The sequence below is a fragment of the Agelaius tricolor genome, unplaced genomic scaffold, assembly GCF_023055355.1.
Source record: "Agelaius tricolor isolate 1412-34295 unplaced genomic scaffold, bAgeTri1.0.p SCAF_12, whole genome shotgun sequence".
NCBI lineage: Eukaryota > Metazoa > Chordata > Aves > Passeriformes > Icteridae > Agelaius > Agelaius tricolor.
The window spans coordinates 6869183-6892231 of record NW_027269272.1 but is presented as its reverse complement, the minus strand read 5'-3'; the positions used below and the strand labels follow the sequence as shown (position 1 = coordinate 6892231).

General features: G+C 50.5%; 1 protein-coding gene across 1 annotated transcript; it reads right to left on the bottom strand.

The window, feature by feature from the left end:
- Positions 1–356: 356 nt before the first annotated feature.
- Positions 357–20899, bottom strand: CUNH3orf70 (chromosome unknown C3orf70 homolog). Its single transcript, XM_071437356.1, has 2 exons — positions 20542–20899; positions 357–3448 (listed from the first exon to the last, which is right to left on the bottom strand). Exons 1-2 carry the CDS (start codon positions 20714–20716, stop codon positions 2895–2897), a joined length of 729 nt encoding a protein of 242 aa, XP_071293457.1. The 5' UTR covers positions 20717–20899; the 3' UTR covers positions 357–2894.
- Positions 20900–23049: the final 2150 nt, after the last annotated feature.

Below are 23049 nucleotides of genomic sequence, written 5' to 3'. Positions count from 1 at the left end.
GGAGCAGTGCCAGTGCCCTGAGGTGCCATGTGTGCTCACCTCCTGCCCATGAGCAGAACTACTATGGGATGTGTCCAGCCTGCAGCCACATCCTGGGCACAGGTAAGTCAGGAAGCTTTGCCCACACATCAGCTGGAGCAGCTCTTTCCAGATGAGTCAGAGCTGGGCCATGAGGCTGCCCACCAGCCCCGGCACTTACCAGGGCCTGGTGTGTTCCCCCTGGTTATTCCCTTCATCTGCCTGGCTCTGAGGCAGGGGCTGCCATCTGAAGCTGTGAGCAACCCTTCCTTAGCTGGAAGTCCCGCAGTGCTTCTCTCTAGCATGGAAAGCACACAGGCAGTTAGGACAAGCAGAAAGCCAGTTGTTCAGTATTTTATTCAATAGGAAATATACACACACCTCTCCCTGGCAGGGGGAGCAGCCAGCCCAGGGCATGTTTTGTGCAAAGGAAGGAGCCCGGTGTTCCCTGGGAGCGCTGGGAGCCGGGTGTGTGATGGAGCAGGAGATCCCCGTGGCTGGGCCCTGCCCGAGCGCTCTCCAGCAGCCCCGGCACTCCCCAGAGCGCCGCTGACGTTTCCAGGAACAACAGAAGGAAGAGGCAGCTTATTGTGCTTAAGACATCTGAACAAATCCTGGGTAGGAGACACTCACAGCTTGTGGGTATTGCTAATTACTTACAGTTAAGAAAGAATGGGGACAGGACCCTGTGGGCCCTGTGGAGTCTCTGCCACCAGCACCCCCCGAGGTCACCGTGCTCCCAGCCTGTGCCTGGGCAGGGCTGCAGCTCCTGCTTGCCTGCAAACAAGGTGAGCTGTGCTGGGCAGGGGCGTCCTGCTCACGTTCCCTGCCCTTGGTGCCCCAGGGAGAACTGGTGAGGAGCTCCCTGCCCTCGGGAAAGGCCGTGCTGCGCCAGCCCGCCCTTCCTGCCTAGGAAGGAGAAGCCATTCCCAGGGGAGTAAGAGCCTTCCTCTTTCTGGGAGGAAAGCTCAGAGGCCAGGCATGAGAGTGAGCTCATTCAGGTCTCCACTCAGGTTACAATTGAAAGGTTAAATATGAATAAATGCTGTAGGTTTATACATAATGTTTCCTTCTACCTATGGAACATTTCTGAATGGTCCAAAGACACCAAAAATGTTGTTAGAAACTGTAAGTTAGCCAAGAAAGACAACCCCGCCCTTAAAAACAAAATAAATCCTATTTAGTTTTACTACAGCCTTTGTTAAATGCCCTCAGAAAAACAGAGTACTTTCAGGTGCCTTGTGAGAATGTATCTGTTCATGCAATGGCCCAAGTTCCTCATTTCACAAGCATTGCACATTTTTATGTAAGTCATCAAAACTATAAAACCTATTATTTTTGTCTGAAAGTCTTAGTCTAAAAAGTACAGGATTACTTTATATCCACCCATGGAAACTCCTAGACGCGCATGTGCACAGACACACACTGTTGCCTAAATGTCTTCTAAAGATACTGATTACAAAGTGTATAAAATTGGGAATACATTGTCAGGATTACAGTGAGAGATGAGCCACCCTCTACCACAGACTATAATCTAGGATCAGTCACTAACTGTACACGTTTTTACAGCCTTGGATTCACCAGGGACTTCTGAAACGCAAACAGCAACTACACAAAGAATGGCAGTACCGCTGCAGGAACACAGGAGTTACTGGCTTCAGCTCCATGGAGCTGGCTGGAATCTGAGTGACATTTTTGTTTCCTTCAAGCAGGGCTGAAACTGAACCTCCTGTGAGACAGCTCCACTACCAGCTGTGAGGGACCCCTGCTCTGAACCTGCTCCTGGAGTGGGAGTGATGGAGTTGGAGCCAAAGCCTCCTCTCTCCACTAGGATGAACTTAGGCTCTATTTTAACAAGCTCACATGCCACTGAGACCGTGGGCCACCTCCCAGGGGCATCTCCACACTGTCCCCAAGCTCTGCCAACACAGTGGTGTGGCTGGTAAAATACTTTTTGTTTAAACTTTGTTATTCTTCAGGCAAATGCAGGCCCTGAGGCCATTTGGTCCTGAGTGTCCGGCACCAAAGAGCCCAGGAGGAGGCAGAGGCGGAGCCGAGGGCGGGTGTTCGGAGGTAGTCGCTTCCTTCGCCTGTCCTGGTACTCCCCAGTCCAGTGTGGTATTGGTTAGATGGCCATGCCCCACCTCTGCCTGCTCCCCCTCCTGCCCGCCTGCAAAAGCCAGACCCCCTTCCCAAGATCCAGGCAGAGAAAAGGGACCATGTGGGTTCAGGTAACTCATCCCCCTCCAGAGCAAGACCTGCCTTCTCAGGAGATTTCAGAGCCTGGCCTACCTCAGCAGCTGCTTGGTGCATAGCCTGGAGAAAAGTTGGAGGCACTTTGTGCATTCTCTAGCTTGCCATTCCAACCTGCTGGAAGCTTGGTGCCGACAGCCTCGGAGAAGGTTGCACCAGCACTAGGGAAGGGGCTGGACGAGGAGGAGCCTCGTGTAGCTGTTTGAGAAAGACTAAGGGCACCTTGGTTTGCTGCTCCAGGCGTGCACCCCCCATGCTCTGAGGGACCCCTGCCAACAACCCGACAGGTGGAAACATCTCAAGTGGCATGTCCTCGTGTGAGAAGTTGTGTGTGGGGTAACCCAGACCAACAAAAGGGCCTATTTCTGCTAGAAAAGTCTTAAGATTTGTCACTACCTTACGTGCAGACGTGGGAGAGCTGATCAGGCTGAGAACGTGTTAAAATTGCTCAGGCTGCTGCTAGTTCACCATGTGTAAGTCCTGTGACCGCACTCCCATGACAGGAATCTGAAATATCAAGTGCACTGGAAAAAAGGGATTGTCAGAAAAAACAGAAAATAGAAATACTACAAAAGCAACATTACTGAGAAGGAAGTGGACTGAGCCGATGCCGACTTGTGTGGTCACACAGTGGTTTCTATAGTCTCAATCACTTCCATCTCGCACTGCGAGGGCGACAGGAGCGGGCATTCGTCTGGCTCCCAGCTGCTATCCGGGCTGTAATCTTCCTCTGAGCTCAGCTCGGCCACCCCCTCCGTGTCCTCGTCACACGACTCCATGTAGTGAACCCCCACCGCGTTGATGCCAGAGTCCTCAGAGCTGGACGGGGACGAGCAGTGCTCTGGTTTTGGTGTATTGCTCTCCTTTGTGATTAAGGCGTTGCGGACGGAGCCCTCGTCGGGCTTTGCCCTGTGCGGGGCGGGTGGCTGGCGCTGCACGTAGCACATCTTGCCGTTGATGCACTTGACGCGGTAGTTGTCAATGAAGAGGTCGGCGATGGTGCAGAACTGCGGCGCCTCGGGCGGCAGCGGCGGCTGGAAGGCGGGAGCGAACTTGAGGAAGTGCTCGGTGAGCGACACCGAGATCTGGATGGTGTTGGGGGACTCCCGGGGCCGGACGGGGATCTCGGTGCTGGGGAGCTGCTCCACGGGGGTCATGGGCTGGTAGACGTATTTACCTGTGGGGACACACAGGAGCGGCGTTTAAAGGTCTTTGAGGTTGGACAAAAGCGATGACGTTGACGCCCTTGGACACCACCAGCAGCTGCTGCTTCTCTCGTGGCCTCTCAGGTATGGATCCTCTGACGCCTAATGCTGCAGGTAATCACAACCTCCTGTACCCCAGTGCTGCTCCCCTCCCTTACCCTGCCTCGAGGACTGCTGTAGGACATGACTAACTCTGGACAATTAACTCCAGGGCACAACTCCATAGCCATGAAGTGGGAAAGATGCCAAGTCTGCCCACCCTGCCTTCTAGGAGAAAGAAAACGGACAAGATTCTCAGAGGCTTTTTTCCACCAACTGAACATAACATGCAAGTTCTAGCTTACATCTTTGCTACAATGATCAAAATTTTATTATGTTCCTATTATTCCAGTGAGTCTCCTTGTCCGTGACTCCACGTTCTTTGTTTTTGGGGACTAAATCGTGTTTTTCCATATTATAAACCAGAAGTTCATACATAACTACAATTAGAATGTTAAGGCAGAAAATAAGGCAATTTCCAAGCTTTTGGCACCTTGATTATCTGGTTAAGTAGTAAGAAAATAGGATTATGTTGGTTATATTGAGCAGAACAAAGTGTGAACTGAACATCTTCACTAACAGAAATAAATAAGAGAGCAGAAAATTGGGACTATGTCAGGAAAAACTGAGAAACCTGAGGCTATGCCTAAGACTGTAAAATGCTGCATTTTATTTGCATGAAGGCTCTGAAAGATTCATGTCTCCCCAGGGGCTCATCCACTGGGAAAGCACAAATTTTCAGAAGCCTTGTGAATAGTGGGGCTGTCGGAAGAGTTTTGCTGCACGCGCTGCAGATCCTGCTTTGCACAGGCAGCAAATGCACCAAAGCATGGAGGGGCTGTGTGGGTGCCTGGAGCTCTCCAGGTGAGGGGCAGAAAGGAAGGCAGAGTGCTGGTGTGTTTCCAGCTCACAGGCAGATGCAGTCTTTCTCCCTGAATTACCCATTCCTTTGGAACATCGCAGAATGGCTCGCCTTGGGAAGGACCTTAAAGACCGCGGAGTTCCCATCCCCCTGCCGTGGGCAGGGACACCTCCTACTAGACCAGGTTGCTGTAAGCCCCAGGGCAGGGCTCGCTCTCCCTGCAAAGCTTTTCCGCAGCAGAGAATCCCCCTGGGGCCGGGAAACACCCCCAGCCCCGGAGGAGCTCTGTCGGCTCTCGGCAGCCGCGGGTGCGGCCGGCGCTCCGGGGCCCACGCACAGCCTGTGCTCTGCCAGCTCCGGGACGTCACCGGCAACCTCGAGCACCGGGAAGGCCCTTCCCACCCCGCAGTGCTGCTGCAAGGGAAACGGGTCATGTGAAAGTCGGCTGGGATTTCCAATCCCTGTGGCCCACGGATAGGGAGTACAGCTGAAAGGCCACGGAACCGAAGGAAGAGCTCCTGGATCGTGGGAGAGGCTCCAGGCACGGCGAGGGAAAAGCCCACCCGTGTGCCATGGGAGGAGAGCGCAGACAGAGCTGGCAGCAGAAGGAAGTGTGTGAACAGCTTTGACCAGCTCCCCTCAAATACCTCATCCAATGTTTTCTCCCTACGATCTGTGCAATGGTAACTGCTGACAGAGCCACGGGGAAGCTCAGTGACAAGAAATCAAGCTTTTCCCCTGTCTGCTTATGGCTGGGTGACAGAAAACACAAAGCCATCCTCTCCACTTGCCATCTCTGCACCATGGTGTAGCTCCTAAACCTGCTGTGACTCAGAGGAATGAATGTTGGCATCCAGCAGCTGCATGCTCCAGCCACAGGCAGAGCACAGCTCTCACTCCTCCAGCACAGATCCTTGGTTCTGGCGTCTCTGAGCAATGGGGTCCCCTCAGAGGTTTCTCAAATCTTGTGGACAGAACTTCCCTGGGAAGCTCCTCACCCTCATAGCCACAGCAGCAGCCCACGGCTTCCTGCCATCTGCTGCTTCCCAGAAATCCTTCTGTGAAATTAGTGAACATTAAATATGCCACTGCCCTTGCAAAGCCCCACAGCTGATGATTACTGTGCTGCTGGCTGGGATAGTGTCTGATAAATTCAGCTCATGGAAACTGAAGTGCAGCCTGCCCTTGCCTGAAACCACAATGCTCTATTTATCCATAGATTTGGAGGGCTTCTATGTGGGCTCCTTTGACAACCAATGATAAAATACAACCAGATACTGGTGAAAAACATTTCTTCAACTCAATTCTGTGCTGCCTCTATTTGAAGAGTCCAAGGAAGGGTCCAGTGAAGATTTTACCAGGATGAAGAAAAAAGGTCTCTGTACAACAGGACTCTGTTTTTCCATTTAAAACAGTCACCATGTCCTGGCAGAAGGCTGAGGGATGTTGGGAATAGAAAGTAATGTATTTAAGCCAAGGAAGCTTACAGCATGGGCATGGAATGGTAAAGAAGACTCCTCAGTTTGACTTTTTTGGTGTTTGTTTTTCCCCTTTTGGGAAAAGAAGAAGAGCGGTGGCCAGGTCAGCCACGGAGTTGCTGGGAGCTCAGCTGGTTGTTTCTCTACTGCAGCCACACACAGCAGCTCCCTGCATGTCTCAGGACTGCCCTGCTGGCACTAATTCCAGAGCAGGAGCAAAGAGCACAGGATTTCAGAGCCTGTCTGTGCGGCCTCACAGGGGCTGAAACGTTCCTCACGTTCCAAGGACAAGCTCTGCCAGGGTAAAGCAGGAACCAGCCAACACACAGCAAAGAGAATTTTCTACCTTAACTGATTTCTACATTTCTTTAGAATTCTGGTACAAGTTTGTCAAGTCTTAGGTGGTTTTAGAGGGAATTTTAAACAGATTAAACTTGTTTCAAAACATGACCAGGTGCTCAGAACTGGGACTGTCAGACTGGATCGTGGGCAATGCTGAGTTTACAGCCTCTGTTACCACCCCTCACCCTATATAATGCATGGAAACTCATCAGCCAGGATGCAGCCTATGAAAAATAAATGCAGAAATTAGAAATAAGATTGCCCCCCACCCCTGCAGCTTGAAGGATTGCCAGGTTTTTTCACTAGAAATGCCCCTAGAAGCACAAGTCCCCAGGTTCTCTTACAATCCATCTCAATCTGATCAAATACTTGTGGAAATCAACAGCAATATTTTTGCTGACTCTGAACAGCTGGCAACAGTCTGTGATAAAACAGTACTTTGAGCACCTATTCTGCTCCATCCCATCTAATACACTAGCTCAGAACTTATTGCCTATTTATTCCAAGTTAGTTGAAGAACTCTGTGACTGCACTGTGCTGATGAACACTCCTGTAAATGACAGTGTTCTGCACAAATTCAGATGCCACACAAGACACCACATCTGAAGTTGTTTCCTGGGTCACTTCCCCACCACTGCCCATGTGGAAGGCGGTGAAGGAAAAATACTGCTCGTGTCAAACACATGTCTAAAAATCAAACTCCAAATCCTGTGAAAAGAAATGTGCTGCATTTGCAGAAGTTTGGGAAGTTCTTGTGCACTTTAGGAGCTGCTGTGAGGAGGTGTCACAGTTCTGGCTCTGCACTTCCTCCACTGTGGCAAAAGGGCTCAGGGGAAACAAGAACCTGCTCCCCTCCAGGAAGAAGTGTGAAAGCAGGCTCTGCCAGAATGACTGCCATGGTAAGTCTTGGATGTCCATGACAGCCACTGGCTGACAGGTGAGATGGTGAAACGAGAGACCCCAGAAATAGGTCTGTAGGCTACACTTAACTATTTGTCCCCCTGAGCTTGCTCTGTGCTCAGGGCATTATCCCCCACCAACACTGCTCTTCTGTCTGACCCCTCAAAGTGACAGCAGCCTGTGCACAACAAGAAAGGGACAATTGTTTCTCCGTTTCTTCAGCTGGCCCTTGTGCCAGCACACAAACCAAATCCTCAGGGACCTGGCACATGCTACAGCCAACACTCAACTGCAGAACAACTATTCAACTATGTCCAAGGAAGTGAGTGCTGGCCAGTGCTCATCTCCCTGTTGCTCTGTGCACAGAAATAGGATTTCTATTGCCAGATTGGATGGATGCTGTTCCCCAAAGCCTTGGATCCATGCCTCCAGTGAGACTGCCAGCAGGCTAAGGCAGGATCCAGCAAAGCAGGGAGCTCTACCATCACCTGCACATCTCCAGCAAACTCGTGCAGCTTGGAAAATTTTTTATGTTCATGGCACTAATAAGCAGAACTATGTGGCTGATTGACTGGAAGCTGTATTATAGAGACTCTTGCTTCCACAACACCAAATCAAGCTTTGAGAAACAAGCCATGAGGTCATTTCTCTCTGATTTTTTGCTAACTGGGCACTCTGCATGCATCTTCACCAAAGAGACACAAAACAGCAGCAATTTCTGTGGCTAATATGAAATAACTTAACCATGAAATAAGCAGAGGTGTGGCTGGAAAATTTTCTTTTCCACTTCCGTCCATCCCAGCATTCTGGTTTACCTCTAACACTCATTAATGTGCTTGACATATTTGAAAAAAAAAAAAAAAGTCCAGCTTTCAGGAGGGAGGTTTCCTAGAACAAATTCTCAAATCTTATCCTCTCAAAAGGACTTAGTCCTAATAACTAACACCATGAATCACACTGCACTTCAGAAAATGGTAAGAGAGAGCTGTGGATTTTACGAGTCTAAGTCAGCAATACATACCATGGATATTTGTTCACATGCAAGGCATTTAGACATCTATTAACTGAAAGATAAAAGCTTTTTTTCATATGTATTCTTCCCCCTGCAGCTGCTGGAACAAATATTTCTACAGCCTCCCATCTGCCAGCTCATCTATCTCCAAAAATCAGCAAGGTTAACAAAGACCTGGTACTTGGCAGCTATTGAATGTGACCTGGCTCAGGTTAGGAGCTGCTCCTGTGTGGGCTGAGCACTTGTGGAAGTCCCAGGCAGAGGTGGGCTGGAGGTGAGCTGGCTCTGATCCCAGGGGAATCTCTGTGCCTTTGGCTGTGGTGGATGCTCCAGAGGGGCTGGAGCTGTGACCCCAGGCACAGTCCATGGCTGCACAGGCCCCCAGTGAGGGTGTGGAGGAATGTGTCCTGTGCACCAGCAGAGAGCTGCACCCCAGATACTGGTGACTTGGTGCTGCCTGAACATACACCTGTGTAACAGCACCAGTAATCCCCCCTTGGGAAGTCCAATGGGATTCTCACTCCAGCTGTGCCAGACTTTGCTATTGCCTCTCGTGACTCTGCCAAAAAATCCAGCTCACACAGGAGGGGAATTGGTCCCACTATGAAGAACATAAAACCCTCTAATTAAATACCACACAGCTCTGAAGGACTGAAGGCAAAGGAAGCATTCATAATGCATGTGTGACAGGAGACAGCACTGCCTTGGAGGGGATCTGCATTATTCCAAGGAGAGCTCCCTGCACAGCTGTTCTGGGTCTGGAAACCTTGGAGATGAGCTGCTTGAGCACTGGCTTTGCTCACACAAGAGACAGAGAACAACTGAGTGCTCTTCCAGCAGCATTTGTTCCACATCTCCTGGGTGGGGCAGGAGAGCCAAGTCTGGCTCTGGGGAAGCACCAGGTGGATGTGCAGCTCTCTGGCAGGTGGTGACAGCTCTGAGTGGGAGTGGTGCCCTGCTGCCAGTGCTGGCACAGTGGCCCCAGGACAGTGCAGAAGTTGTCACACCCAGCTGGGCTTCCAGGGCCCCCCAGGGCAGTGGATGGCACAGGTTTGCCAGCCCAGCCAGAGGGCATGGGAAGGAACCAGGAAGGATTCACAGCTGGCACAGCAGAACCTTGGAGCAAGGGAGGGTTTCCTCCTTCACAGCCTAAGGCAAAGCTCCCTGCACATCCTGGACAGGTTTATGAAGGGCACTCAGCATCCTCAGCCTGCTGGAGGTGCCCATCACACCTGTTTGTTGCCAAGTGCCCAGCAGAGTGGAATTCCATCAGGAAGTGGGATGTTGGGCTGAGTACCCACCTGGGGTCATGGCCCTCCAGCTGAACAGTGGACAGAATGACTGCTCTGGCTCTCCTCCTTCTCTTTCCAGTTACATGCACAGCTTGGAACCACAAACTCTTGCAAACAAAGCTTGCCCTAACCATAAATACTTGTCAAGGACTATCACAACTCCAAACCATACTTAGAGTACAGTTGTAACTTTTCCAGAGGGGTGAGAACAAATGGAAGGAGAAACCCAGAGCACATTTACAGATGGCACATGGTGAAGAACTTCATTGCTCGCCCAGTCTGCACTTTGTGATGTATGGAATAGACATCATGTCATATCCAGCAAATCCTCATGGGCTGCATGGTGAACAAAAGATGTGGAATGAGCCACCAGAGGAAATGGAAAACATTTCAGGACACTGAGGCACTGCCAGAATGACAGGCTCAAGTAGACCTGAACTGGGCCATTATAATAAGGTTATAATAAGGCATAACAGAAATGATTGTCCACCTTGAAGAAGCCTTGTAGATAAAGATATGCAGCACCTCAGTGCAAGTGATATTTCTGCCTTGCACTTTGTCCAAACAACTTTGAAAAAGCACTGAGATTGCTCAAACAAATTTCTAGTGGGGGGAATGCAAACAGAACATTCCGCATACCTGCAGGAATTCTGGCAGAAATAGAAGGCCCAGTAAGGGATCAGAGAAGAGACTCCAAGGGCACAAATCAACTCAGCAAAGGAACAACAGAAGAAGCAGCCACACACCAGGACCAGAGCAGGCTGGAAGTGCAGCAGGAAGGGCTGGCAGGTTCTGCCCTAACAGAAATGTATCACTGCAAACAGCTCCTTCTCACAGAAGCACCTCCATCTGAGCACTAATTAATCCATCCCATTCCAGACCCCATCCAAGCACAGGGAAGAACCAACCCAGCAATGTTTTGGCAGTGGCTGCCTAGGAGCAATTCCATACAGCTGCCAGCTCTCTCCTGTGGAGGTGTTCCCTCCCTGCTGTACAGCCAGACAGCTGTGCCAGCCCCTGACTCAACGCTTTTCACAGGAAACCAGCAGAGACGGGGAAAAAATCAGGAAGTTTTTCCTCATCAAATTTGTATTTTAATGCCCTTTTGTCTTGATCTGTTTTAAATACAAAAAGGATCATGACAGTACATGCTGTGAGCTGTCTAAGCCTTTGAGGAGTTTCTGTGCACACATTTAAGCAGGTAACGCTTAAATGCAAACAGACCCTGGAGCTTCCTCCATCATCCCTGCTCTTTACTCTCATTGCTTACATGGATTTACTGGACTTAAGGAAAAAGCAACTCTGAAGGCTTGAGAGATGCAGCCATAAACCCTCTTAAAGGGGCCATATTTGCTCACTAACTATTCTAAGGGAACAGAATACCAGGGCCAACGAAGCAGTGAGCAGCAGCACACACCATGTGTGTGTTCTGGAGGAGCTCTTTCCTTTCAGTAGCTGGAGAATGTCACCCATACCACAGGTGCTACTAACCCCAGCTCCATGCTGGGTTCCAGAAACACAGAAACTCAGGCATGGAAAGTGTGGCACAGCCCTGGTTACCTCTGCCAGCACAGCAGCTGGGCAACACTACCCAAGCTCTGAATCCAAGGATTTTCATCTTCCAACATCCCTTCCAAACCCACCCCCAAAGGCCAGAACAGCCACTTCTTACACGTTCCCCTGAGAAATTTTATCCCCCAAGTTACACTAGATATTTTTAAAATTCAGTAGAGAAAATAGCAAAAAATGGCTTAGTGCTAAATATTTATTCTACAACCCCATCCCTGAGCACCATCTGCTCAAGCTTCAGCAGCCCATGGTTTCCATGCAGCCAGTCAGTGTACTGACAGGGAAACAAAGCAACATAAGCACAGCTCCATGTCAAACTACCCAGAAGTCCATGGCATTGCCTGGAAATCAAAGGGACTGGAGACACAAGATCCAGCTGTCTTCAGGTGTGTGGTATGTGCTGCAGGGGGCACCCTGAGCCTCTGCATACGATGGAATGCTTTCTTGGGAATTCTTAAAAAGGCACAACGGCTCACCATGTCCTTGAAGGAAAAGCCCTCTCTAAAGACCTGCACTCTGCACCCACAGGGGACAGCTGGGGCAGGAGGCTGGGACTCACAGCTTGGAACAGACACATCTCTGTAGCCACAGCGTTTTCCTGAGAAACAATGGCCCATGGGCTGTGCTGTACCTGTGCTGATCCCTTCCTGTGGCCAGAGCCCAGGATCTGCTGACACATCATCTGGGCAGTTGCTGTGTGGGAGCAGGTGCCCTCAGGCTGGACAACCCCACGTTCTTCAGCTCTAGCACTGGGAGCAGGGTCCTTATTCCCAACACACTCTGTTAACCCTGCGCTGTTCCTGGTGCCTCACACACAGCTCCATTCACATGCCATTCAAACCAAGCTATTTCTGTCACAAGCCTCTAGAGAACCCATTTAAATGACTGCTCTCCCTGCTTGTGCACAAAACACATCACCACCTGGAGCTGAGGAGTGCAAGTATGGGCACCAATGCTCCCCTTGGAGGGGTATGGGATCCAGCAATGCTCTGCACCAACACATAGAAGCCCAAGTACCAGCCCTGGAGGTGAAGCAGGTGGATATCACATTGAGCCATTGTGTCACACAGTGCCACTGCATGCAAGTGACTTGGAGCACCTGGATAGCACAGCTGGGAGCACAAACAGCTCTCTGCTGTGAGCCAGTGCTGGCAGAGGTGAGAGCATCGCCCCCAGCTTCACATCCAGAGAGGCAAGATCCCACAGGACCAGCTGCAGAATGGCTCCTGTGCCAGCAGATCAAGGTCTAGTGGCACAGGGAGGAAAAACAAGGCAAAAGGTGAGTGTCTCCTTCCACCTGCCCTGCCTACAGCTGGGCTAATGCTGGTGGACTGCAGGAAGGCTGCAAGAGCTGGTCAGCCCACCCGGGCACACCTGATGCTGCCCCAACCTTTCACCAGGGAACAGGGGAGTGAGTGAGTGAGGGAGTGCAAACACCTGGAGTGGGGCTCAGGCTCGGGAAAGCACTGAAATCCAACCAGGCAGCTACACAGCAAGGAGCAGCCAAGCACCCTGCCTGCAACAGTTACAGGTGAGCACCAGCATGATGTGTGGCAGGGAGAGGGACAGACAGAGCCTGGCACACAGAGCCTGGCACAGCAGGGAGTCATTTCAGGGCTGGGTGCAAGCACACAGCCAAACAAGCAGCTTCGAGAGCAGACGTGTGGGCTCTCGAGCTCCGCAGCCACCAGTGAGAACAAGAATACAAATGCATGCCTCTTGCTGAAATTGTTTTACAACGTAGGTTACATATAAATTCCAACTGTTACATGGCCTAAATTAAAGTATGGCTATGTTAAAAACAAGACCCAGTTGCCAAGCAATCAGTTTTCACTTTCCCAGTAGGTTTTTGACTTCCCTCTATGTGAATATACTCAACTATTGGCAAAAACATCTCCAAATGGCACAAACTGCACTTCCTGAGTTCTGTGATCAGTCATTACATAAAAATTGATTAGTGGAAGAATCAAAGCCATTATGAAAACATACTCTGTATCTTGTGGGCAGATAAATTCATAGAGGTGCTGGAAGAAAAACCACAACACATTAAACCAGGGTCACTTTATATGCAGAGAGAGAGATGCTCTACCTGGAATCCAATCTACTGTCAACCAGCTTTTGCATTAGTATAAGCCTGTGCCATCCATCAGCAGCTAAGCCCACACTGTCACAGCTCTCGGGAGTTTGGGAACATCTTACACTGTTTGTGAGTAAAGCGTTTTGTTTTTTATCCTTTACAGAAACACAAATTCCTAGTAGAGCCTCACCAGTGTGCAGAAATAAGTTACCAAGGCTGGCAGTGAGTCATGAAGTGTACAGCAGCACTGTTAAATCGAGAGCCATTACATAAGAACACCCCAAGATGCCCCTGCTCTACAAGGCCGGCTCTACTGGTGCAGCAACACGAGCGGTGCCAAAACGTGTTCCTGATGAGCACACAGGTGCTGCCAGGAAATTGGAGGTCCTGTGCCAAGCACCTGAGAGGCCCCTTCAGTGCTTCCAGCAGAGCTGAGCAGTGTGAGCTCTGCAGACCTGCAGGATGGAAGTCACAGCCAGGACAATCTTGTGACTCAGTCTCATGGGACAATGCAAGGCTATGACCACAGGCTGCCAGTTAAGACCCATGAAACATCCATCAAGAGCCACAAGGGGAAGGATGTGACAGCAGGCACTTTTGCATTGGGCACTGGCATTAAGCAGGCTCACAGAGCAGGCTGGCAAACAGATTCCCTCACCTGCAGAGTCCAGGAAGGAAGCCACATGCTCGCCACAGGCACAGTGCTCCATGCAGATTTTATCTTTAGCCTGTTCCTCTGCAGTGACAAAAGTGCCAGCAGCCTCTCACCAGCAGGAGCACGGGCCCAGCCCTCACCATGCAGGGTTGAGGACACCCTGCATTCACAGACAACCCCACCAGCTGAAGAGAGACAAGATTAATGAACTTTTTCTTCAGAAGAACTTGCTCTGGTAGGAAACATCCCCAGCCTTGTCCTTTCAAGTTTCTCAAAATCAGCACTTAACCCTTCAAGCAGCCACAGAGGAAGGGTGTCAGTTATCTGCCACTCTCAGAGGCTCTTACTAGCAAATCATAGAATTTGGGGCAAGCAGATAAAATTCTTTGTGAATTATGCCTCTCAGGTGGACAGACAGATTACAAAACAGCAATAGTTTTGTAATCATAGTCATGCATGACAAAGAGATTTTGGCTGGCAGGAAGTGTTTTGGTACACAGGTCCCTTTTTCTTTGACTTTTGGAGAAAGAAGTACAGTGATTTCTGTTCAATCTCTCATGAGCTGTACAAGAGTTAGTCCTATGAGACATATTAAGAAAGTAGCCTGAATTCAGAGATTTTCCAGTGGTCTAATTCTGTTAAGTGATATCTGCACCTTTGTTAATAATGACAGAACATGCATGTCTCTAAACATTATAGTAAGGATTCAAAATGAATGGCAGCAGGTTCTTCCAGAGGTGCTGACATTCCCACAGGGTACAAGGAATCAACACATGTGAGTTCTCTTATCAAGGGTACATTCATACTGTGATTTCCAGATCATAACTAAAACCTGAGGAACAAAATCCCATCCAGGTCTGGAATGGTGCACCCATAAAAACTGGCAGTGTTTTCCCTTAGAGTAACACTTCAGAATATCAGAATATATTAAGCTGACATTCTTTCCTTGGTTGTGTACAGCTTAGTGAAACGAAGCTGGAATATCATAGCTCTTCAAAATACAGGTGAAGAGAAGATCTTGCACAGCCACAGGCAACAAATCCTCATTAAAAGTCTTTTCCCATTACGAGCTGCAACATCCACCTTTCTGCAGCTCCTGCCTGGCACTCAGCATAATGCCTTGCTCTGTGCACAAACATCCTGTCCATACATGGACTTAACAGGATGAATGTTCAAATCCTTTTCACAGCAGAAGTAAATTAAAAATGCCTATTTGTCCCAGGATTTGTGTCATTCTCCCTCTAGACCAAGCTGTGTTTTCTGGGAATTCCCAGCCCTACTGCTCCTAGCCCCACTACTCCATTCCACTTTAAACAAGAGTTTTCCATGAAGAAAAATGTATGAGCTCCTCAAAATACTCAGAATTTCAGCCATAACCATTTTACAAGTCCCTTTCCCTGTTTATCCAACAAATCGGTCATCAGGATGTAGTTTTGCCCTGTGGAACAGAACTGCTGGAAATTCAAGTTGCCCTCCCCACTGCCAGGCTGGCTGCTTCCAGCACACATCACCATGTGCACTCAGGGACACACAGAACACTGCTGCCCTTCTGCTCCCTCCTGGGTGTGGAAACAGCCACCAAAAGCCAACATGAGGAAAACCCACTGGAGTAAGAGCAAGGCTTTTGGAGATGTACAGTGCATGCTGTGCTGCAGAGCACCCCAGGGCTGTGGCTGCTCCTCTAACACGCAGGGATCGACAGACACTGGCTGCAGGCGGGCACAGCTCCTCTTTAGACCCCCAATCCCTATCGGGATGCACCTGAATTCCTCCCCACACCATCTCAGCTCACTTACCAGCTCTGTCACAGCAAAGCAAGGCTCCCTCACTGATTCCCTCCTCACAATTCCCACAGGCAGACTGGGGTCTGAATAATTACATGGGCTTGGGAGATTGTCAGAGCCCCTGCTGATGGCTTCTGTCGCTGGAGAGGGGCAGAGACACCTTGGAAATGCTGCTGGTGTGCACAGAGATCCTGAAATGCTGCCCACATCACTGTGTGGCAGGGGAAAATGCCTGCACCTGGGCCAGGTGTGTACCTGCCAGAGAGCAGGCAGGAGCTGCCATGGACACACACCACATCAGCTCCCTGGAAGAGGTTTAATCAAGGATGGCCTTGACAGAGAACTTTCACCAGCTTTGTGCGACAGACAACAAATGCCTTCATTTCAAAATGTTATAAAAGAAAGGCACTAGTGATTCAAGCAGAGGAGAATGTGAGGAGCAGTATCAGCTCAGAGCACACCCAGGTGCAGTGACTGTGCTGATTTGGCTCATTCCCTGGCTGCAGCTGTGGGCAATGGATAAGGGACAGCCCCCTCCCCTGGCCAGCACACAGCTGGGACTGATGAGACCCAGTCACAGGGACTGTGCCTCTGCTGGGTGCCCTCAGACACTGAGAGGAAGCAATAGAGCTCTGAGAGCCAAGAGAAACGCTGGGCTGCCTGTTCAGGTGAACAACAAAATGTAAATGTACTCTGGTTCTACATTCCCAGAATATTGCTAGCCTGACCAAATTTAGAGAAGCCCTTCTCCCCAAAACCACCCAACAAACACATGCCCTTTGTAGCATGCCACCCATCACACAAACCCATTTTCTCCTCTTAGCTGAAAAATGACATTTCCTTGGATCTCTTGCCAGGCCTGCCTGACCTCATGCAGAACCTGCCAGGTCTGGCTGCAGACTCCAGCCGAGCAGTGCCATAATTTGTGATGCACACCAGGGAGTGGGAAACTAATCCAAGGCACACCTGCAAGTGCTATCCACCACCCAGCAAACTGCAAGGGAGGGGGAGCAGGTGCATTTTTAAAAACCTTTCCTGCCACCACGATCTTGTTCCTTGCCTGAGCCTAGCAATATGTTCCCTTCCTGGCACCCCAATGGAGATTTCACACTTTCCCCATGCTTGGTTTGTTTTCTTGTAAAGGTTCTAAACAGCTGAACCTGTAAAAGTGGTGGTACTGAAATTTATTTGCTGCATTTACTTTTCAATATAAGATATGCAAGAGGCTTTAAGGAGCTAAAAGCTTGCTCTTTTGATGCTGAATCAGGGGGGGAAAAAAGCATAGAAAGGCTAATACAAGGTGGCACAATTACTGTCTATTGATGCAACTGCTGTGGAACCACGATTCATCATGTATTATTGATAATTGCAGCATAATGTACCGAGGGGTTTGCAGGGTGGTTAACAGAATGCAAGATATTCAGATTACAAATGAACCCAGTTGCAAGAGAATGCTCTTAATTGTATCAAGCATGGTGCCTTCTCTCACAGTTAATTCTTAGGAAGTAAAATTAGCAAAAGTCAAAGTCCTCCTGTCAGGTCAGGACAGATGCAACCCCAAGGATCTGATCCTTTCTGACATAAGCAGGTACCAGCTCAGAGCCAGCAGCCTCACAGCCAGCACCAGTGCAAATCACAGCTGCAGTGGAAATCCCGAGGTGAGGAAAGGGAGGCAGGCACCTTGCTGCAGACCTGCCTCTGGCATGTTTTCTCTGGCTCTGGAAAAAGTAGATCAGAGTAATTTAAGGCTCTCAGCTTGCATCTAATAAACAAAACCTCCCAAGGCTGTCAGAGGGGAGGGAGGTGAACAGAGGGCTGCCACCCTGGCAAAGGGAATGCGTGCAGCACATAGAGCAAGCAGGAGAAATGTGTAGTGGGTCAAACACAGGGGCTGAGGTAAAAAACACCTCCTGGGCCAACACCTTCTTCCCTGCTGGGAAAAGGACTCCGAGGCTTGAGCCCTCATCCTGCTTCCACATGGAGACTGGAGTCAGCACAGCCTCCTGGCAGCACCCAGGGGAGGGGTGTTGAGGACAGTACAGCAGCAGGGATGAGGTGTCCCTGCACCCCTGGGCAGAGCCCAGCAGCTCCAGTGACACCCAAGGCACCCCAGCACCCTCCCATCCCAGCCCCCCCAGGCACACCCATCCTGCACGTTTTTCATGCACCTCTTATGGAGGCTGTACCTGGGTTCAGAGCTCCCCACGCACGGGAGCGCATTAGAGAAACACCACACCAAGCCCAGAACAGGCTGAAAAGGACCTAAAATGAACTCCAGGCTTAGACACACAAGTGATACAGGCACCCAGGGCAGCTGAGGCTCTCAGAGCTGTTTGGATACACCAGTCAGTCTCTGATCTCCCTGGCAGCTATTATTGCCATTTTACGGACACAGAAACATCGGCGGTAAAGAGAGCGCCTCCAGTACTGCTCACTTCCGAGCATGCCAACCACAAGGGCTTTGGGAATTCAGGCTGGGTCCTTTCTCAATTATTCCTTCCATAGCCAAGTGGCTCTGCAACGCTAAATTGCTCCTGTCACTGAAGTAAGCAGATGTGATCCTGAATACACATGAGGAGACAATCTACTCATCATGGCATGGTGAGTTTTTGTAATTTCTCAGTGTAAGTGCACTTTAACTGAGTTGACATTCTCGAGGACCTTGGCCACTGATGGAAAATAATACTTCAATGGCCCTTTTAATTGATGTAGAGTTTCCTGTTCCCCAATACAGCTCTTAAGAGTCACAGAAAAGCACTTTCAAGAACCCTCTGAGGATTCCCAAGTCAGTATTACAGCACTGCGTTTATGCAAGGTAACTCCCAATACTGTTTAATTACATCTCTGACCTCTATACAATTTCCCATTATAGACCTCATTCTTACCCCTTTTAAGTCTAACTCAACTCATTCCACAGAAACAGGATACAAAGAGATCCTTAGCTCTGAAATTTGCATTAGGAAATGAGGGGCAAGAAGGGAGCGCGCTTCACCATGGCTTTCAGAAGATTAAACGAGACAGTGAAGTGTGTGACTTTCTTTAAAATCCTCCATTTAAAATCCTGGTTTCTTGAGGCAAAAGTATCTCAACTTTTCCTTAGCCATAAAGGAGGAATTGAGAAGGAGGTCTGTACTTCTTGCAAATGCTATAACAATTTTTAAATCTTATAATTGCCAGACAGAGCAAAGGGTTGGATGGGATCTCAAGTGGTCTTTCCAAGAGGGAAGCAGCTCCATGTAATGCCAAAGAGACACCAGTGTAAGCCTTCCCTGAAGGACCATGACTCTTCACCTTCTCGAGTACTCTGTTCCCCTGCTGCATTTCTCTTTCTAGTTATGATATTTTCCCATATCCAAACCTGAACTCTCCTGGTCACAGGTAAGAGACACCTGGTTATCTGCCACCTCTGTGCAGAGGAGGACTCGAACACGACTGCTCTGCAAGGCCACCTTACACTTTGCAAAGCTCATCAGCCCTTCCTTTCTCCCTCCCTCAATCTTTTACAGCCCAAACAACCCTTTCTTTTGCACCCCCTTGTAAAGCATATTTTTCTAAGTTGATCTCTGTGATCTCCTCCCCAGTTCTCCTACAGCTCTATAAAGTGCAACGCTCAAAGCTCAGCCCATCAGTCTGGTTTCCTCATCACTGAGCTGAAGAGACTAATTAAATTGCACACTTGCCACGCTCCTGGTAATGCATCCCAAAGCAAAGGCTGGTGCTCTGGGTTTGGCTTTTCTGCCACACAGCCCTCCTGCTGCTGAGGCACAGGCAGTGTGTGATCCATCCTAATCCCCAGATTCCTCTCTGCAATCGCTTCTCTGGGTGTTCCCAGTTCCATGTTTGACTTCCCCATCCCAGGACCATTCCCAGATGATTTTGGGTAACATCTCCAGTTTATAAGCACCACTTTGAGCCCTGATCCAGAGCACTCATAATCGTTTATATCTTGATGGTGGCCACAAATAACTGAGGCCAAGGAAATGTTGGGAAGAATCTATGTCATAACCTTTGTGTTACTGATGAAACACCAGTGTCCCTGTCCCTGTGCAACAGGTGGCTATGGCACCTTCTCACACAGTCAGCTGTGCCACACAGTACTCAGGGCACAGACAGAAGAAAACCTTTTGTCCTGAACTGCTTTCAAAAGAGTCCCAAATCAAAGCAAAATTCCTGAAATGCATATTTAATTGATATAGAAGTTTGCCAAACAAAAGCTAGCTTTTGGGGCAGCCCCTTTTCCCTGTGAAACAAAATTTGAAAAAAGTCTGTGTGAAGGGGAATCCGTGAAGGTGACTAAATTGCAAGGAGAGATGGCAATGGATTTAAAACCAGAATGGGATATCAGGAGTCCAAGGGACACCTTCAGCAGCACTGAGTAACCCTCACATAAGGGTCCAGTGTTAACCTTGACCATCCAAGCTTTAAGATCTCCAGAACACAACACGACCCAAGTACCATTCTCCATCACCATCTCCTGACCTCGCATCAACACGCTGCTGGGAAAGCCTGCTGTTCAAGGCTCTACGTGATTAATTATTCATCAAACTATGTTTGGACATCCACAGTTCAATCTCAGCCTCCATGATTAGATACATCAGGATCTTGAATACTGATATTAAAGTCGTTGGGCGCCTTTTCACCAGAGTTGGCTCAATACTGGATTTTGAAGCTATCTGCTATATATAGCCTAAAGCAGTTACCTCTCTGCTCAAAGGGGTTTACGCTTGTAAAAAGAAAACCATTAGCATCGAGAATGAAGGACAGTGGTGCCACAGCCCACCCTCCGGCCGGCTCAGGGGGAGAGGGGCACTGGGACTCCAGGCCCCGAGAGAACTCTCCGGGCATCGCCGCTGTCGCTCCTACGGAAGCAGCACCCGAGGTCAGGGTCCCACTGGGGCCGCCTGGGCACGGACAGCTCCGGGAGCGGGCTGCTCCTGGCCACGGGACGGGACGGACAGAACGGGACGGGCGTGAAGCAGTGCGCGGGGACCGACAGGGCATTCGGGACGGCCGGGATCGCGCACCCCCCGCCCGCTCCCTCGCCCCCTCACTCACAGTGGCACCATCCCAGGTGGCAGCACCAGTGCAGGCGGAAGCAGCGGCCGTGGCTGTGGGTGGCGCAGAGCGAGAGCCCGTCGCAGGGCTGGAAGTCGGGTCTGCCCGCGCAGCTGCGGGCGAGCGCCTGAGCCTCGTCCAGCTTCTCGCTCTTCGCCGCCGCCGCCCCGCTCATGGCGCCGCCGCTCCGCCCGCAGCCCCCGCGCCGCAGCGGCCAGAGGAGGAGGAGAAGGAGGAGGAGGAGGTTGAGGACGAGGAGGAGGAGAAGGAGGAGGAGAAGGCGCCGAGCCGCAGCGGGGACCGCCCGCCCGCCCAGCGCCGCGGGGGCAGCGCCGCGGGCAGGGCCCGGCCGCCCGCCTCGCCCCGCCCTGCCCCGCCCCGGTTCCTCAGCACCGCCCGCGGTACCCCGATGGCTGCAGCACCCGGTGGCGCTGTCCCCCGATCGCCATACCTTCCGATGGCTCTGTCCCTCGATGACCATGCCCTGCGGTGACCGTGGCCCCTCTTAGCTGTGTCCCGCGATGGCCGTACCCCTCATGGCTGTCCCCTCATGGCTGTGTCCCTCGATGGCTGTGCCCCTCGATGGCTGTGCCCCTCATAGCTGTGCCCCTCATGGCCGTACCCCTCATGGCTGTGCCCCTCATGGCCGTACCCCTCGATGGCTGTCCCCTCACAGCTCTGTCCCCTCGCTGGGTGGGAGGGTGACCCGCGGGCTGCTCTGCGCAGCGGGCTGAGCCCGGGACGGTGCCCGAGGGCGCTGCCGGCAGCTGAGGGCCGCTGTGAGATTTCCCTGCTTTCCCAAGGCGCTCGCAGCGGCCGGAGCGCACGGGCAGGAGCGGCCACCAGCCCCGGGAGAGTAAGCCCGGCTCCCAGCGGGGCTGTGGGCCGGCTGCCAGGCTGCCCCGAGCACTCCCGCGGCCATGTGGAGCTCCTGTCCAGACACCAGCGGATTGATAAATGGGATCCGGGCACTCTGGCACTGCACAGCAGCCTCCGGGGAGTGTGGGCAGCAGGCAAGCAGCCCCGATTACAAGCAGCGATCTGGGGCGCTCTGAGCATGCAGCTCTTTGCAAGTCTGTGAGACAGGTGGACACAGATCACCCCTGCAGTGCCAGAGCCAGTGGAACAGAACACTGAGCTGCTTGCACACGTGGCCCACAGCACAGGCAGGTTTTAGTTGGTTTTTTTCATCATGCAACTTAATCTAATTCAGAAACTCTTTTTTTTTTCCTAAGCACACAGTGATTTTAAAAAAACCTGATAAACTTTGTCTTTCATTTTGTAAAATAATCAGTAGATATAATTTTGGTTAATAAACGTATGAAAGTGTATTGTTCATTTCCAATAATTATATCTTTAGGCCAAAATTCAAGTTTGGATTTATCTTGAGCCCTGGCTACATCATTTGTTTCCTAAGTGTGGTGGTGGACTTGTTTCCCTGCTATGTCTGAAAGAAAATTGCAGTTTTATTGCTGCTCTGCTCAGCACTGGGAGTTGAAGTCAGCTTTCTGTTAGAACAGAAACCAAATGGTCATTTCCATAGTCTCTTATCTTTGTACAATACCCAATAGCTCTATGTCAGAAACAGTCAAAACATACTTATTTTTCTGTGTTCTCCAGAATATTCCCAGACAGTTCATATGGCGTCTGTCCTTGGATAGATCCCAGAGGTGTCCCCATCCTGTACATTCTCCTGAGGGTGTGCTGAGAGGACCATTTGGTTCTTGCCAATAAGAAAGGTTTAAGAACAGGCAAGTTGTTGTTGTCTGTCTGTGATCAGCTCCACACTTTATGTGTCAGACCAAGGGATATGGGTCATAACTGCAGAGCACAGAGTTGCACTGAGGCTTTGAACCAGCTCTGACTGTGATCCCTGACTTGCAGTGCAGACCTGGTCTCTGCAGTGCTGCTGGCCCTTCCTGCTCATCCATGGTCCCCTCCTCAGCACCACATGACTGTGTCCCAGCTGTGCCCTCACTTCTCAGATCTGGGATGGCTACACCATTAAACTCAGCCTGTCTGGGAGGAGATGGGTGCCCAGTTGCACTGAGCAGGGGTTTTGAGCCTAGTGACCAGTGCCAAGCTTTGAACCTTGGCACTGGTCACTAGCAGTGGGAGACCTTCACAGCCCTGTACATTTTAAATGTCTCAATTTAAATTAATTTTAAATTACATTTTAAATTACACTGGAAAGAGAGTATTCTTACACTCCTGGAGGCTTATCTGCCTTTGTTTTGCAGAAATCCTACTGAAATCTACAAACATTTAGGACCTTGCTCAGCTGTTTGGAAGCAGAGGAGAAACTGATTGCACATCCAGGTGTTTCTTTGACACTGTCCTGATGTCCCCCTGTTCCCTGGAGCCTGCCAGCAGCAGACGAGGGATGCAGCTCAGCTCCCAAGAGAACCCTGGCCCAAGGAGAACTGGCACTTCTACCTGCTGGCACGAAATCCTTCCTCTCCAGCACTGTCTCACCTCCAGAATTGCTCTCAAACCAGCCTGGGCTGT

Excerpts from the sequence above, each read along its gene's own strand:
- CUNH3orf70 (XM_071437356.1), bottom strand. The coding sequence starts at position 20,716 with ATGAGCGGGGCGGCGGCGGCGAAGAGCGAGAAGCTGGACGAGGCTCAG. Across the intron at positions 3,449-20,541 it reads CCACCTGGGATGGTGCCACT|GTAAATACGTCTACCAGCCC; the intron begins GTGAGTGAGGGG and ends GTGTCCCCACAG.